Genomic DNA, 18429 nt, shown 5'->3' on the forward strand with positions numbered 1-18429 from the left:
AAGTAAATAATAAACATTGCATGTTTTAAAATCTTAAACTTGTTTACAATTATTAAAAATATCTATTAAAATAGTATTAACATGCTATACTATACAGTCACTCTATGTATGCTTGCTTTATATAAAACAAGGCTCCTTTTCCGTGTACCAAGCCAAACGCAGCATTTTTGGAATTTAGACAAGCATGGTTACTTTACTATCCAAATACCTCAAAGAAAGCATGCAAAAATCTGGTAACACTGCCAATCATTGTTAAAGGCATCATTCACCTTTAAGATTTATGCTTCCAACATTAAGAAAACTCTAATCACAGTTTTGATGTCTAACTTATCACCTTCCTGAGAAACTGTTCAAGCAGCGAGCCTTGGCTGCTCGACTTCTGATCCAGCTCCTTGCTAATGCATACAGGAAAGAAGCAGAGGGGAGAGGCACCAAGATGGCAAAACAGGGAGGGAGCTTAATGCTCCAGTCCAAGGGAAGATAGTTAAAAAAAAAAAAAAAAAGTGGAGAGAGTGTAATCTCAGGGAAGAGTTAGGGAGAAAATGGGAGAAGAAACTCCAGGCAAACAAGCAGGACCCTGTGGATCTATGTGGAGGGTGTGGGTGCACACAACTCAGGACCCCAGCAGCTGAGAGCCTCGGGACCAGCTTTGGAGAGTGACGTGAGATCAGACGGCAGCAGCCCAGGCACTGGCAGGAAGAGCCTGGCATGACTCTGGCTTGGTGCCCTGTTGGGGAGAGAATACCTGACAACCTAGAAGGAAAAAGGGGGCACGTTTCTCCCTCCCCAACCATCCAGCACCAGTGTCCTGTAACTAGCCAAGAATGGGCGGGCGCCGTTTTGGACATTTATAACAGCTGCACTCAGCAACCAGTGGAGAGGAGACATCTGACTCTGGCTAGGAGAACTGGCAGGGGGCTGGGAGCTCGTGACTGTGGGAGCCGTGTATGCTGGGACTGTGTAAACACTGTGCCTGCATGTGAGGGCGCAGGGTGTGGCTGGGTCTTCTAGCAGTCACTGTGGGTGGCTCCACATGCTTAGGGCTACCTGATTCCCAGGTAAGGGTTTTTGCTGTGGGATTTGTGCTCACACTGAGGACTACACAGATCCTTAGTGTGGTTCTTGTGGCAGTGTTGATGAATATTGTACCCACAGGGGCTAGTGCCCAGGCATTGGTCTCCTTGGAGGTGAGGGTGAGACTATGCCAACAGAGCTGAACAAACCTCCCCTCTGATTTAAAAAAAAATAAAAAAAGATTTACCACGCCCAATCTGGGTGTCACCCTGGACACTCCCCTTGGAGCACTGAACAAGCTCCCAGGACACATCCAGCACACCCCTCTGGGTATTCACTGAAAGAGCAGACACTCCACTAAGCCACAGAGGAAAAGATAAAGGCTATCACAGGGAAGAAAAAAAAAAATAAACCAACAAATATCTCCACAAATGCCTAAAAATAAATGCAAGTCAAGAAACGAGAATAAGGAAAATATCATGATGTCCTCAAAGGAATACAACAATACTTCAATATTAGAATGCAAAAATGAAGATTCAAGAAATGCAGAAATTGAACTCAAAAAAATAATTGTAGGATTACTTAGAAGTAATCAGAAGCAAATCCACAAACTAAAGAAGTCCATCCATGACACGAAAGAAAATTTTTTCTCATAAAATTCAGACTTTAAAGAGAAAAAAAAATGAAACATTGGAAATGAAGAATTCAATAGATCAAATAAAAAATGTGGTGGAAAGCCTTAACAACAGAATCAGTTAGGTAGAAGAAAGAAATAATCAAGTTACAGTCAGACCAAAAAAAAGAAGAAGAAATTAGAAAACTAAACAACGGTGTTGGAGATCTATGGGATATTGTCAAACAACCCAACATAGGGGTCTTAGGAATTCCTGAAAGGTGTGGAAAGAGCAAATGGATTAGAAGAACTTTTTAGTGAAATAATTAATTCTCATACCGTGCTTAGGAAGTAGAAATTTCTAATCAGATTTTACTGCAGTTTTTCCATTAGAGGATGTCACTTTCTGTTGACAAAACTGTAGATGTATATACATATAAATTATGTTTATATTTTCTGCTGTTGAGAAACAGTTTATGTATTTGCTATAGCTAACCTAATCATAATGATCACACAAAAGGTCCATGATTATATGTATATGGTAGATTACTGTTCAGCAAATATGCACTGCCCCCCTAGTTCCAATCTCTGTGGTGGGCATACATTTCAGCCCCACTATGTTGAAACTGGCCTTTAATTTGCTTGGTAAACAGGACACAGACAAAAATCAAAGGGTGCTACATCCAGGCCTAGGCATTTAAGAGGCATCAGATGTTTCCAGTGATCCCTCTGGGAACTTCCGAACGCTGCCAGGAGAAGAATCTGCCCCAGGTAGCCCACGGATCATGGAAGAATGCGCACACCTACCAGAATCCATGGCCTGCAGTGAAACTCAACTCAGCTATGCTCAGTAAGCCCAGTCCAGACCGGCCAACCTCTAGTGACTCAAAGGTTCACAAGGGAAAGATAAATGCTTCCTGTTAGACACCACTGAGATTCGTGGTTGTTTGCTGTGCACCAATGTGTAACAAAAAATACGCTACACGTAATCTTTTAAAAATCTTGCTTGATTATGTAATGATTTCCTCCGTTGCCTCCACAGAAATAGGATTCCCTGGGCATGCTTAAACTCCTGTGGCTGCTGGTCTGTTCCCACAACCGAGCTTAAGTTTTCAAAGAGTTGACTGCATTTGTTCTCAAACCTGTTGATGTTCAACATAAAATAATGGAAAGACGGCTGAATTGCTGTTTCTATAAACACTAAACTGAGTGGTTTGGAATGACTGAACAGAGGTGAGGGATTAAATGCAAAACTAGGAGTCACCTTAAATGGTGGTAATGCTACTACTGAAAGTGTAAAAATGAAAAAAGAAAAATCCCAGTAAATTTTGCCTGTAGAGTGCTTTACAAGTTTATTAATTTATTCCCCCTTCTTTATAAAACAGAAAACGCAAAGCACATGGATTTCAGAATTCCTATGCAAAAAAAGGACATAAAGGCCCAGAAAGAAAATTGACAATGAATAATAAAAGTTAAAATAAAAGTTTTTAATTGCTTCTTGGCCTTTTGGCTAAGCTCAAGTATAAAATAAAAGTTTAAGACAGTATACATGATTTTTTATGCTTTTTCTCTTGAACTCTTTTTTTTTTTTTTTTTAATCAACCAACTACAGTTCTGACTATGAGACAAAAGGGCTTCTATGACTTCAGCCTACTAGAAATCCTAGTGGAAGTATTATAATCATAAAGGCTGCAATGTTTGTTGTAGTTGAGAATCCTATTTATAAAAGACCTTAGAGTCCTTGCATTGAGTTTGAATGCTACAGTTTTAGGGCATGGTGAGTTTCAGTGCTGCTCTGAGTATTTGCCGTCAGACTGGCCGAATAATTTAAGCACCATTTTAAACTATTAACCTCACCTCCAGACTAATTCATTAGACTCTTACAGTATAACGGCTTCATCTAAGCAGTACATCGATAACAACTTGGCTTGACCTACAGAGCTCTGCATCGTAACCTGGTCTCCAACTTCGTCCCCAAACTCTCCTGCCAGGCTCCCCTGTCTCGAGGCGCTCAGACTGCACTGACGGCTGTTTTGGGAGGGTCTCGAGCTGCTGGCCACTTCAGAGTCTCTTCTCCAGAGCTTTCCTCGGCCTGAAAGTTCTCTTTCTCCTCAACAGATACCATTTTATGCAATGGATTTGTAAAATCATATTTCTTATCAACTGTTTCTGTAACATCGTTTGTAAAAAGGCATTTGAAATGACTGGTAACTCAATCCTAGCCCTAGCAGAAAAATCATTTCTCAACATCTGAAATAAGCTTAAGTGCAAAAAAAGTTATAATTATTCTAACAGAAGCTGGTTTAATGATTTCATACCTGATAGTACAATGAGCCAAGTCGTTTTTGGATGGTGAGTTAGTTTATACCATCGTGCTCAAAGTTCACCTCCTTTTACATCAAGGTTTTGAAAAGAAAAAAAAATCAGCTGGGAATAATACTAAACATATGCTTATTATGTGCTAGGTGTTTTTGAAATACTTTTTTTTTATATAGTAACTAACTTAATTCTCAAAAAAATCCTATACAGCAGGTGCTTACTAATGTGATTCCAATTTTATAGAGGAGAAAAATGAAGCATGGAGTGGGGGTTAAGTAACCCCTGAAGTCAGCCCTAAGCAGGGGTGCGGTGGGGTGTGGCGGCAGGGTGTGCTCAGGGCTCTGGCTCTATACGATCTCATCTCACCCAATGCTGTTCAGCTAAGGAATCCTGAGTTGTGACTCAGGATGGCAACCTAACTCCACATATGGCAGAACTGGAAATCTGTATGCTGCATGGCAGCAAGATTCCACCATGGAAATAAAGAAGCCAAGAACGTGGGGACAGAGAGATAAATAAAGGAGACGCAAGACAGAAGTTAATTAGATGGCAAGAGAAAGGGAGAACGCCTGCCAGCAGGAGTCCAGCACCAGCTCGGTGCCCAGCTGAACACTGCCCTTGCACTTAAAGGAACACACCCTTAATTATGGTGTCCACATGACAAATTCTTTCATTTGAGATTGCACAGCATTTTATTACCTCCAGCTGTAGGAACCATAACTAATCAGAACTGATAATCCACATGAGGGAAGGTTTGGCTCCTTGGATTAAATTGAAATTGATAAAATAGTGCAAAAATATGCACATGCAAACAGCAATGAGGATTTTTTAAAATGTTCAGGTCGGTTTTTTAATTATGGAAAAATCTTAATTGGTTTATAATGCTTTATTCTGATCAATATGTGAAATGTATATCCAGCAATGATTTATAAATAACTATTGATTTATTGTTTTACCCATTTCTGGCATATGAAATTCTTCTGAATTTTTTGTTTGGCTGGCTTGATGAAATCTATGTGCCAACCCGATAAGGAGGAAGTAATTACAGAATGCTTACCCTCATCTCCCATTTATAGAACAGAAAAACTGTAGCTCCCAGAAAGAGTTCCCTCCCTTCGCGGGCATACTGCTATTTTGGTACTTGTCGGTTAAGAACGCCTACCAATCGCCAATACAGAACAGCGCTGTGTGAGTTCAGCTAGGCAGCTTCGCTGAGAGCCAGGGTTCCACCTTCTGAACAATCAATTCTTCTACAGGGATATATTATGGCATGGGATTTCCAGATGAGGAACAGGATAAAGGCAAAAATGGGTCATCCTTCCTCCCCTGTATTCCCGACACCTAACTGTCCCATTCAAGTGGACACAACCATGTTCCCAGTTTTATAAGGCAGGAAGCTTCGGGAATGTTCAACTTAATCATTTACTTGTGTAGACCAGCTGCTGCTTATTAAGTAACATCACCGTCTCTATCCACACTGCAAGGGCCAACCAGTATGTGTAGAGTAACGTCTTTGTCCACGCTGCCACTGCCAAGTGTCTAAGCACAGACGCTTGGCAACCCGTTCTGCCTGCATTGTCCTAATGCCTTTACATTCTTTCCTCTGTGCAGTGTGGCCCGTGCTGGCCTCTCGCTGCCAGTTTCTGCAATTAGCAGTTCCCTCTGCTTAGCAGCTACTCTGGCCTATACACAATCCCTCCAGCCGGTTGGTTCTACATTGCAGTTTCACCTTCCTGAGCTCACACTGAAGATCTTCTGCACCATCTTCAGGGCAGAACGTTTCAAGTTTCCTGTAGGGCTGATTAGGATTCTCTAATCAAGCAAAGTAACTTGCCAGGGTAGCCCAACTAGTCCATTTTCTCCACTGCTCCTTCCTCTTTCTTTGAGTATAATCCCATGGCGCCTTATCTACGCCTCGCACTCCTTCCTCAGACCTTCCGCAAGGGTTGGCACAGCTCTTCCCTTCTCACAAGGGTGAGAACCTGCACCATGCTGAGCACAAGTGTTCTCATTAACCATGGTAATCCATGGAGGCGGGCCTTGCACGTCCTCCATTTTTCAGATGACGAAACTGAGGCTTAAAGAAATTAAGGAATTTAATGGCAGACAGCGGATCTAAAAATTGAACTCAGGACTGTGTATCTTAATTGTTTTTTTTTTTTTTGGCATGTTTATTTACCAACTGTTATTTGAAAGCAGGGAAAAAGAGAGAGATCGATTTTCCATCTGTTGGTTTACTCCCCAAATGCCCACGATAGCCAGGGCTAGGCCAGAATGAAGTCAGGGTTCTGTAACTTAATGGGTGTGGGTGGCAGGGACTCACGTACCTGAGCTCTCTGCTGCCTCCCAGGCACATTACCTGGAAGCTGAATCGGACTGCATGGACAACCAATCCTAGGCACTGCGACATGGAAGGCAGGCATCTCAAGTGCATCTTAACGCCTCTACCAAATGTCACCACCCACCCCCACCCCCGTCCTTTTTTCTTATCTGGGATTTACATAAAGGAATTTGTGATTTTCTTGAATAATTTTTAACATTTTTTTATTTACTTGAGACACGGAGATACAGAAAGACACACACACACACACACACACGAGAGATCTCCAATCTGCTGCATCATTCATTTTTAAGGGATTAATAGTATATAGCTATATATTTTTTAAAGTTTTATTTATTCATTTGAAAGGCAGAGAGAGAGAGAGAGAGAGCAAGCGAGGGAGCTTCCATCTACTGGTTTACTCTCCAAATGCTGCAACAGTTGGGGTTGGGCTAGGTAGAGTTAGAAGTCAGGAACTCCATCCTAGACTCCCACTTGGGTGACAAGAACCCAAGTACTTGGGCCATCACCTGCGGCCTCCAGGCAGTTAGCAGGAAGCTGGACTGGAAGCGATGGCAGGGTTCAATCCCAGGCACTCTGATAAAGGAGAAAGGTATAGCAAGCAGCAGCTTAAACCCACAGCACCATAATGCTTGCCCCAGCCATATTTTTTAAAATGTAGATCAAGAGATTTCTGAAATCAATTTAACGTCTCCTAACTAGCCTTTAAAGAGTTAAGCAGAACACAAATTTCATATACCCATATAGCAACAGTAGTTTTGGGTTAGTCAAATTTTCTTTGTGTATGCAAAGGTTTGCCATGTATTTTTTTTTCCCAAGGGTTTCTATCGGAAACAATAGAAAGCCTCAGGGCTATGTATGAAAAAGACACGATCCTGTTTCTACCCCTGAGAACCACTGTACTTAATAAGATTCTTATTGCTGAAGGAATCTACAATATCTTCCATTATGAAACAAAGTATAATTACAGAAAGATACTTAATTAATTCTGTATAAGAAGACTTCTAGATGCCCTAATAGTCAACCGAAACCCAAAGAGGATTTTATAAGATAGCAACAGTATAATTTGCTTTGCAGTGCAGTAATAAATCAGATTGAGAAGAAATTTATTTTATACTACAGAAAATCTGAGTACGTTTCTCATATGATTTAAAGGGCTCATTTCAGAGCAAACATTCAACATGGAATTCAGTATGGAATCTAAAGCAAGTGATATTATTTAGAACTATTTTAACTTTTCCAGATGAATCAAAAGCAAATATTACTTCCAAAAGACTATTTTAAATTTCAAATCTGATAACCAAAACTGTCTTTTAAAAACTGTGTGACTTAACACCCAACATTTAATTATTTAAAAGTGTAAAACAGAACAATAGTTTGTGTCTCTTTTATAACTCCAAGGTTCTCCCTATTAGTGACCAAATCCAGTACCAAATAAGCTTCAGGTGGAGCTGGGGTTGCATCAAGCCATGTAGGCGTGTGCACACGTGTGTGTGTGCGCACGTGTTTCCTGGGAAGCACAGTAATATTCATTCATTCATTCTTCTCTCTCTCCCCAGTCTCCTACATGTGTGCATGTGCACATACATACCCCCAGGGACACAAAATGTCCTCTATGTATTGAGTGGATGTTGACCACTTCAACCCCCTCTATATCCAGCCACTTCACAGATCTCTGTTTTGTTTCTTCTCTACACTGGTCTGGAAAAAGTTCAGATCCTATAAGGGGACCTTGACAGGGCCACCAAATAGAAATGACACAGAATTTGAAACTCTTTGGGTAAGTTTTCACGATGGAATGTTGTCATGGCGGAATATGGTCAAGCTGAAACTGACACGGTGTCCATAATGTTCACACTTGGTGCATGCACTGTGGGGAACTAGGTGTGGGCTGGCAATAATTCTCACATTATGTTATCAAAAAAACAAAAATTGTGTTGGTGCTGGAGTTGTGGAGAGGGGGTAAAGCTGCCGCCTGCGATGCTGGCATCCCATATGGCTGCTGGTTCGTGTTCCAGCTGCTCCACTTTCCATCCAGCACCCTTCTAATGTGCCTGGAAAAAGCAGTGCAAGATGGCCCAAAAGGCTGGGGCCCTGTGGGAGACCTGGAGAAGTGAAGCTCCTGGCTCCTGGCCTTGGCTTGGCCCAGCACCAGCCATTGCAGCCATCTGGGGAGTGAACTGGAGAATGGAAGATCGCTCTCTCTCTGTCACTTGGACTTTCAAACAAATAAATAAATACATTTTTAAAAAACAGAAACTGTATATATTAAATAAGCAAACAACAGATCCAATGTTTCTGCACTAGGCAACACTCCAGAAGCATATGGTGGCTTTGTATTTATTTCGGTTTGGTTTTGTTTCTCCAGGTGATTCGTTTAAACCGCATCTAGAAAACATCTACAAATGTGGACACGGTATATTGAATTCCTCTGTGCCTACTGCCGCGTTTCAACAATTACCAACACATGTTCGCCTGGTGCCACCCACATCGTCCATCAAATACTGGGTCATTTTGATCTTTGGCAAACACTTCATCTGTAACTACGCAATATGGACCCCTAAACCAACATTTCAAAAAACAATCATGATATCACTGCTGGACAAGAATAATAAGTAATTCTCTGAACATCATTAAATATCTAATCAGTTCTCAAGTTTCCTCCAATTACCTTACAGATTTTTAACATGTTTTAACAGTTTAGCAAATTTGCATCTGGTTGATATAGCCCTCAGGTGTTTTAAAATCAATTTATAGGTGTCCCTTTTTTGTTATTGTTCTAATTTATAATTAAAAAAATTGCCACATTGTGGTTTTAAGTTAGGGTTTCACACTTTCATTCTGTGCCTTCTGACGAGTGCCGTCCAAGTGCAGGTGGGAAAGTTTGCTTACACGGCTTGTCCCCTCACCTCCACAGCTGGTTTAATGATATCCACAGAGCAGGAACAACCCTTGTAAGAAATTCCTTCTTCCATTATGCCAGGGCATATATGCTAACACTTTTAGAAAATGGTAAAAAAATACAAATAAGGTATCTATAATAAAAGCTCTTCTCGGTCATAATTTAAGGCCCTGAAAGTTATTTGATTTTTTAGACAGTTCGATTCTTAATCTCTGCCCACTGAGAGAAATGTTCCACTTCAGACGGAATTGTATGTACACAAATGTTAACAGGGCTCACTCAATAATCATATATATATGTACAGACAAGAAACACACAGTACTAAGAGATATTTGGCCCTATATACTGAACCTCACTACATGTGACAGTAGTAACTCAATATTTAAATGTCCTAGTGATGTGTGACTGTGTTTCAAAATGTAAATAATCACGGAAATTTTGGGAGCCTGTCGCAGCATGTGACCCAAAGCCAACAGCACACTTCACTTTAATTCCCAGGAAGCCATGCCTTAATTGCTACAGGAGTACAGCCACCATGAAAAGAAACGCAAAACAGCTCCGGGGCGGCGTGCGAGGCAGACCTACCATAGACCTGGGCTTGCTGATGGCCACCAGACCAGTGAGGAAGTCTTCATCATGCAGCTGGCTGAAAACATGCGCGTCGTACGCGACCATAATGGACACCTCTTCCATCATCTTGCCAGCTGGCCTGTCCACAGCAGCAGCTGCTGCCCGGGCTCCAGACCAGACTATCCGAGGAAAAAGCCGGCTGCCGTTCGGTGCCAATGCACACACCCACCTGAGTTGGAGGGGGCTGAATGTCAAAAATCCAGAAAGAAAAGACAGACAACGGGAGGGAAAGAAAAAAAGGAGGCAGCTACTATCCCAGGCTTGTCTAGCAACTCACCCCCAGTGGCAAACTAAATGAGGTCTCTTATCTATGCAGGAAGTATACACTATAAACACCTTCTGCATTCTTAACCCAGCAGATGGAAAATTCAGTTTTCATATAGCTTCTTTAAACTTCAAAAAAAAAAAAAACCAGATAAAAGTTTCTTAACTAGAAATTTCCTATTTCAAAACACAAAAACAAATATTGGCTTATGTTCTTGGTTTAAAAAATTAATAGTTCATCTTCTTCAGTTTTATTTACATGAAGATTCTTCTTGGAGAAGTAATTTTCTTAATGCTCTTAGAGTTTATGTTTTCGTGTTCTTAAAAAATAAACAGATGACAACCATTTTAATTTCGCAAAATTTAGAGAATTCTTGGTAGTTAAAAATTGTTTCCTGAAGTTAATAAGGATTCTTTTTCCCCTCTGAGATTTCTGTTAAAAAAAGAAGTACCAAAAGATAAAAATGAAATAATTTTCAAAATCAATAATAATTTCCCCTTTACCCACTAAAAAATAAGTATTTTAAACAGAATTTTGTTTTCTATTATCCAAAAAACACTACAAGGGTCTCAGTTATAAACTGTTTTTCTCCCATAGATGAATATTCTCTTCACCTTTTATTTTTAAGGTTACCAAATCAGCAGATAGCCATGAACTGATGGCATCTTAGCCATCAAAAGTATTTTTTGAAATCCAGCTGGATTTTTTGAAATCCAACCTCCATGTCTCAGGATGAAAAATTTGAAAGCTACCCACGGTGGTCATTGCAAGGCTGCCCCAGGTACCAGGAAACATAAAGTATGCTAACTCCCTGAAAAAACGATTACAAAGAATTAAATAAAACAGGGGGCGAGGGGGCCGGATAACGCTCCTCTAAAAGCTGTTTTCCAATGTTCCTAATTCAACGAGCCATGTCTGCCTTCCAGAGGTGACACTGCCACGGTATGAGGAGCGGTATTTGCTTGAACTAGAAATCAATTTGGCCACGTTCGTCTAAAATCAAAGGAAATACAGCCCCTGGATGGAGTTCTTTCATCTCCATTGCCATAGCAGGATCATGCTGCCTACATTTATTTGCTTTTCAGAAAACAAACACAACTCACAATGACATCTATAGTGTCTATTTCCACATGTTTTCCTAAAGAATCTTCATGTAGATTAACATGATTACTTAATTAGTATCCTGTTCCATCTAAACGTGATTAGGAGTTCTGTAACTGCTATAGCATTCTAAATTAAAAGCTGACGCACGTGGAAGGAGAAAAAACACCTTATTGCTAGGAAACAAGCAAGTCTAATAGGCTTATTCAGGCAAAAATGCAATATTTAAATAAATCCTCAAGATGAAAACCGCTTCAAACTGTTTGACCCTTGTTGGAGCCAGTAAAGCACTTTTACTCATTATTTGTTTTCCACAAGGCAGCTTTGTCTTCTAAGCGTTATTTTCGTTAACTATTTTTTTCCAGCACATTTATCTTAATGCTGACTAGCTGGGCAAAAATTAAAGGGTAATCAGGAGACAAGGCATTATAAAGTGTCCAGGCAGTTCGTACCTTGTAAATTCCTGTTTCCTCTGTATCTTTTCCGAAGGATTTTAAAACCCACTGTGAAAGTCTGCATGCATTCACTGGCACCGGCAGATTTCAGATTTAGCTCGCAGCACCGTTTTCTAGTTGTGAACGCAGCCCCTCTTGCTTTCATATTTTTCTTTGCTACAGTGACTCAGGGCTTCCACGCACTGATATCTGAATAAGGTGCGCGGACAAAGACACCTGTTGTGGAAAGTAAAGAGACGACTTCCCATAATGCCTTACTCCCTGCTGGCAACCGCCCAGGGGCAAACAGGAATTATAACCACATGTGAGAGGCTTCGTATGCACCCTAGGAGAGCACATTCAGTGTTAACAACAGGTGATCATCTTGGTTATGATGTACACTCATAATCCAAGAAAAAGGGAGGAAGCAAACAGTACCAAACAGCCTCGGGAGAGGCAGTGTAGTAAAATGAGAAAACTTTTAAGGCATCGGGCTGCAACAGGGCCAACACATTTTTATAAACATCGGAGGCTGTAAAGTTTTAGTTTTACTTACACGGGAGCTAACAACTTCAAATAACTCGGGCCTTTTAGAATTCTACAGAGGTTCTTACGTAAGCCAATATTTTTTAAAAGTCCTTATTGTCTTCAAAAGATTGCTCTAATTAGCCACTGTGACTAGAATTACCATAACATTTCGTAACAAAATTCAAGAGGTGCATAGATTTTCTTGAGCAGTGACTCTTCTAAGTTTGGTTTACAACCTTCCTTTTTTTTGTCTCCCTAAAATATGCTTTACTTTCAGAGTCCGAAAAGAAAAAAAAATCCAACTGTTGTTTTTTTTTTTTCTGTTTGTTTGTTTCCACAATTAAATGCACAGTTGTGGTTCCAACAAAATTTAAGCTCTTTGAATATTGATCATCTATTAGAAAATTGGCTGAACTGACTTTGCCCCTTTTCCTAAGACATTCTCTTTGGTCTTAGGACTACAGCCACATCAACACCGATCCCCCCACCCTCTCCAAACTTCAGCAGCTCGTGTACACAGTCATGTTTACCTAGGGTCCTTGGCTCCCTTGCAAGACATTCTTGCGCCCCCCCACCCACGCTCTGCCATGGAGACCCAGGGTCTCCCAGGACTGTTTATACCTGAGCTTCGGCAGTAAATTTCCCTCACACCAGACAATTGCATTAAGGGGGAAAAAAGGCAGAGGGGTGGAGAATCACCCGAGATCAAGGGACGCGCTACAGACAACACCATTTGTTGCTAAAGGTTACCTGGAGAGGACTGTGTGTCAAACAGGCAGCAGAAACCAAGGCATTCAAAGGGAACCAGACGGTCCCCGTTCAAACAGGAACCAGCCAGCTGTCCTCGGAGGGCAAGTCAGTTAACTTCCCCTAGGTTTCCATTTCCTCATGGTCATGTAAATGCAGAGGGATGGACTAGATCAGTGGCTTTCACGTGTGTGCAAACGCACGAAACAGGGTTAGCGGGGATTTGAAGGTGGGAATGCCTTTTTAATCTCTCTCAGATAAAATCAAAGGGTAACACTAAACCGAGATACTGGGACAGGGTCCCCAGGGTTGCCACAATAGATCTCAGCAAATGTGTTCTACTGGGTACTAGTTTGGATTTTCTAATGGCAATTCTTTTGCCTAAAAACAAGGATTTAATGATAGTAGCTATACTTTTAGTTAGTTACAATATTTTTTTCTTCTTTCTATTCAGAAGCCAAGCAGGCTATAAAATAACTTTCCAAAGCTTTTCCGGATCTTATTAAGAAAAACCTAACAACTATCTTCACTGACTTCTACATGCTGTTTTAAGTTTGTACACTGAAGGAGCAGCCCACTTCGGTGCCCCGTTTTGTCTCAACGGTCGTCCTACTAGGACTGGACTTTTCAGCAAAAAATATACCTGGATTGTACTGAATGAATGTGAGTCGAATAACCCCTATCCTGGTCTTCAGAGAATGCTCATTCTCAGGTGTCAAATTCAGGGATGCCCAAAGCAAAAATCAAGAACAGCCTCAAGCAGCAAGACAAACAAGCTTCATTCTGGATTTAGTATTTTGTTACCCACCAGTCCAAGCAGCAACTATATTAAAAAACGATCACTCCTCATACAAATCATCTCACCTCACCGCAGTGTATATCAGGATCCTTTCCCCAAGTCTCTGCTTCTCCTTGTTGAACATTCGCATCACAACAGCCATAAAACCAAGATCAGATGGAAAGGAAGACAGAACCACCATGACAGAAGTATGGCTCAGAGGGCCAGGTCGCCTGAGCCTCCTGCTTATGTAACCTGAGCCCTGGAGGAAGCCCACTCCTCCCGCCCAGCGGCCCCTAGTCTGAGCACTCAGGAACCAAAGATGTTCCAAAATACCTCAATATACACATTCATGAAGCACACACAGCTCGAGGTTAACAGATCTCGAAAATCACACAATGTTCCTAGTGCTGACACAGAGATAGGGAAGCCTAAGAAAAACAAAATTCTGCGAGTCCTTTATTACAGAAAACCAATATTCCAAGCAAGTTTCTATCTACCCTGAATAGAGTGTGCACACTATAAAAACCCAAGTGCTCTAAATGGGAGAGCAAAAGATAGAACAAGCTGTGAATGAGAAACCATAGAAGCAGCCATAGAGGAGAGCTTTTCAGAATATTTTGGACTTTGGAATGGTCTGGTAACACCTACTGAATTTTTACAACGGTAAAAGAACAACAAGCAAAAAGATAAGCGAACTCTCAGCTCTCTAAATTATGCAAAGGTAAATAAAGAAAACCATTATTCTTAGGTCGAGTTCTAGCCATTCAGCTCATTATCTTTCCTATCTTTCCTAGCAACTAGTAGGCAAATTCAAAACCGGAGAAAACGCAGATTCTTTAAAAAAAAAAAATCCCCAGAGTTAAACTAAGAAAAAAACCCAAATCAGTGGGGCACAAATACTTGCTTACCAGGTATCCTGGGTATCTGGCTGCCTCATTTGCATCTCTCTACAAAGAATGAGAGTGAGGTAGATTCCAGACTATGAAAGAGTAGCTGCAACTCTAACAATTCAGCTTTTCACCTCATTTCCAACTCCAAAATCCACAATTAGCACATGAACATTAAACCTTGCCTAACCAGAAATAAGTGTTTCAAGTGGCCCCTAAGCCCAGAGTGAAGGTAGTTTTAGGGCTAAAAACCATGGCTAACACTTCACCTTGTCTCACTATGAGCAGAGTATTCAACTGAATTCTAACGACAAATAATTTTCATATCTAAAATACTTAATAATTACGTTTACCAGCTTTACTAACATCCAAATCAAACCATTCCCCTGATGTCTTGTATTCATTTTTTCATAACACCAGAAGCTAGGATTAGGCAGTACAATAGGGTTTCATTTAAGGGCTCCCTGTGTCTCAAATTCTTCCTTCAGCTTGGCTAGCTCCTTTTCCAGGGGAGCCTCAGCTCTCTGCATTAGGTTACACATCGGCAGCTTCTAACAGAGGGCTCTGCTAGAATTCTGCAGTGAAAATTTCATAGATTTCATGACATGTGAACTACGAGTGTATCTTAAAGCATGAGAGGGATTGCGGAATTTGTAATATATAACACATACAAATCTAGTTATAATAATGAATATTTACAACAATTTTATAATGGTAATTAGCAGCTGACATGTAATAAATACGCATCAGGTCTTAGACACAGACTCTTCTTTAGTCTTCACAACAAGTCAATGAGCTAGGAACTACAATTATGCCTGTTTTTAAGATGAGAGAGTAAAAGGATGGAAAACTTGAGTGATTAGACTCACAGCTAGCAGCAGAGTTGACAGGATTGAAAACGAGGTGTGTCTCTTTCCAATACACATGCCCCTCGCCACTAAAGAGGACTGGGTAAGTAAAGCCAACGCAGCAGAATGCTTCCTTCCCACAGACACACAGGCTACCCAGAGCTGACCGTGCCCAGCAGATGACAACACAAGTGATGTAGGTCTGTGAGAGGAGAGGTTGCGGTGCAGGCTGGGAAGCTTGGTCAGGGGCGGGGGTGGGGGTGGGGATAGAAGTGGGCCTGAGTAGAGTGGTGAACTCCTGTTGCACACAGCAGGAGGGAAAGTTTCAAAGGCAAAGGTGAATTGGCCATGGTAGGTTTCAACTGAAAAGCCCCAAAATGTGGCCTATATTTGGCATGCAGAGCAAGGGCAGTCACTGAAGACTACCCAACACCTTCCTAGTCTCCATGTCTGCCCACAGGAGAGTAACACGTGGGCTCCAGGGTGGAGAAGTGCCTGGTGGGACACCTGGCCCTGCTACTCACTGGCTGTGTGACTGCTCTGAATACCAGACTGTGTGACTCACAAGCAACAGAAACGAATCGCTCAGAGTTCTGGAGTCTGGGAAATCCAGCGCGGAAGTTCCGGCAGACTCTGTCTGGTGGGGGCCTCCCTTCCAGTTCAGGCAGCTGGCTTGCCGCGGCCTCAGAGCTGCGAGGGGAGGAGCTCGGGCCTCCTTCCTAAGGGCACTAATCCGCCAGCCTAAGCGTCTTCCCAAAGCAGCTCCATCTTCCTGGTTGCTGTACTGGAGAGCAGCCCGGTAATTTACATGGGTCCTCTGTCAACAATGACTGAGAAGAGAGAGAGGAGGCGAAAGCTTGATTGGGGCTGGGGGTGGGGTGGGGGGTGAGCAATCTCTAATTATTTGCTGCCAGGCTTCGGTTTCCTGACTACAATGCTGACCGAATTGAATCAATTACCTCTTATCAAATTGAGCAACTGTGACAAGAACAAGGAACAAAGAGAGCACTTGCTGCACAATGATATTCATCTGTTGTGACCTGATGAACCAAACATCCTTACTAGGGGCTACCATGTGGAAATAAATAACCCTTTTTTCTAATTGTATTATAACAAGGTTTTCCACTGCTCATTTGTAGCTGAGGGCAGGAGGAATATCCTGTGCAATAGCTTACAGGAGTGATTTATCCTGAAGCTTAGAACTGACCAGAAAACACGGTGACCCACTCCATTGCAAAGGAGCACCTGAGTTTGAATTAGGACTGAAGGAGGAAACAGAACAAAAGAAATCCATATTTGACACCTACCATCCTGGGGTGAGCTTTTTTTTTTTTTTTTTTAGATTTATTTATTTTACTTGAAAGTCAGAGTTACACAGAGAGAGAAGGAGAGGCACACAGAGAGAGTGGTCTTCTATCCACTGACTGACTCCCCCAGTTGGCCGCAATGGCCGGAGCTGCCCCGATCCGAAGCCAGGAGCCAGGAGCTTCTTCTGGGTCCCCCGTGTGGTGCAGGGGCCCAAGGACTTGGGCCATCTTCTACTGCTTTCCCAGGCCAGAGCAGAGAGCTGGATCAGAAGTGGAGCAGCCAGGACTCGAACCGGTACCCATATGGGATGCCAGCACTGCAGGTGATGCCTTTACCCGCTATGAGACAGCACAAGGCCCTGGGGTGAGCTTTAACTGCATTAGCTATCTTATCTCTATTAGATCTTACACAGGCTAAGTGGCCGCTTTTATTACCCTTATTTTACAGAAAAGGATACCTGTCATAAGAGTTTAAGTCGCATCACTGGTAAATCCCAGCTACACCTACGGGGCCAAAGTCGTGGCACAGAGGCAGTAACCTGTGACACGGGCATCCTATACGAGCACTGGGTCGTGTTCCAGCTGCTTCATTTCTGATCCAGCTCCCAGCAACTGCGCCTGGGAAAGCAGCGGAAAGTGAACTGAGTGCTTGGGCCCCTGCCACCCATGTGGGAGACCCCACTGAAGTTCCAGGCTTCTGGCCCAGCCATTGTGGCCATTTGGGGAGTAAACCAGCAGGTGGAAGATTCTCTCTCCCTCCTCCCTCCAGCTGGTGCAGCTATTTGGGGAGTGAATGAGAGGATGGAGGTTCTCTCCTCTCTGTAACTCTGCCATTCAAGTAAATAAATAAATTAAAAACAAAAACAAAAACAAAAAGAGCTATGATTAAATCTGAAATACCTGATTACAAGGCTCAGGGTTTTTCTCCTCATGAGTGCAAGAGGAAAGAAAGGAAATTCAATTTACTTATGAATAGTCCATGTCCTGAAATCACAGTTTTTACATTTCCAAAGCTGGACTCTATTTTTCTGACTTAGTATTTTGTCCTTAATGTTAATCATTGTATACTGAAAACCAAATTGAAAATTTACAGTGTATCTACTATTTAAATTTAAATCATCTGCAAATGCAATAGAACTTCGAAAAGATCACGGAAAACGGGCCGGTGTTGTGGTGTGAGGAGTCAGACGAGTTAACAGGCAGCCAGGTGGTCCCCAGTGGAAATCAAGGGTGCAGAATGCTTGCCTTCCCCGAACGTCATCTTCAGCAAGATCAAAGTGCTGAATCCCATTGCACGTTTCTCCCCAAAATCTGCCTGTAGCAGAACAAAAGTGCCTGCCCACTCCTCAGGAGCTTCCAGTTTTGTCATGAGCATAGCAAGGGAGTGGCGTCCTAACTTCTGAGCTCTCCGTTTACTGCAAAAACAAGAACCTCTCCCCTCCTTTGTTCTATCATGAGCAGGCCAGACAGAGCCAGTACGATTGCAAACCAGGTTTCCTGATGGGTTTTGTCTTTGCCTTGTAACTGATCACTAGGTTTTTGTCCAAAATTGTGCCCCTTTGGGTTTTGCCTCTCTTGGAGGCCCCCTCCAAGCCACTTGCTTTTCTCTCTCTGCCTTGTCTTCATGGAAATTCTTCTTCCACGTGAGACAAAGGACCGAAGTAATCTTTTCTCTGCCACCTTGTAGCCCATGGCACGGTGGGATTAGCTGC

The 18429-nt window shown here is 42.1% G+C and overlaps 1 protein-coding gene across 7 annotated transcripts in view; it reads right to left on the bottom strand.

Annotated features, from left to right (window-relative positions):
* Window positions 1-18429, bottom strand: part of RABGAP1L (RAB GTPase activating protein 1 like) — an 803019-nt gene that overhangs the window by 85001 nt on the left and 699589 nt on the right. The window contains exon 1 of one of the 7 annotated variants that reach the window (XM_062192994.1): window positions 9775-9995. The exons of the other annotated variants lie outside the window; for them this stretch is intronic. Within the exon in view, the coding sequence (XP_062048978.1) occupies window positions 9775-9885 (111 nt within the window). The 5' untranslated portion in view covers window positions 9886-9995. Of the gene's footprint in view, window positions 1-9774; window positions 9996-18429 lie in introns of those variants that run through there. 7 annotated transcript variants of the gene reach the window in all.

This window comes from Lepus europaeus, chromosome 5 (genome assembly GCF_033115175.1).
Source record: "Lepus europaeus isolate LE1 chromosome 5, mLepTim1.pri, whole genome shotgun sequence".
Taxonomy (NCBI): Eukaryota; Metazoa; Chordata; class Mammalia; order Lagomorpha; family Leporidae; genus Lepus; species Lepus europaeus.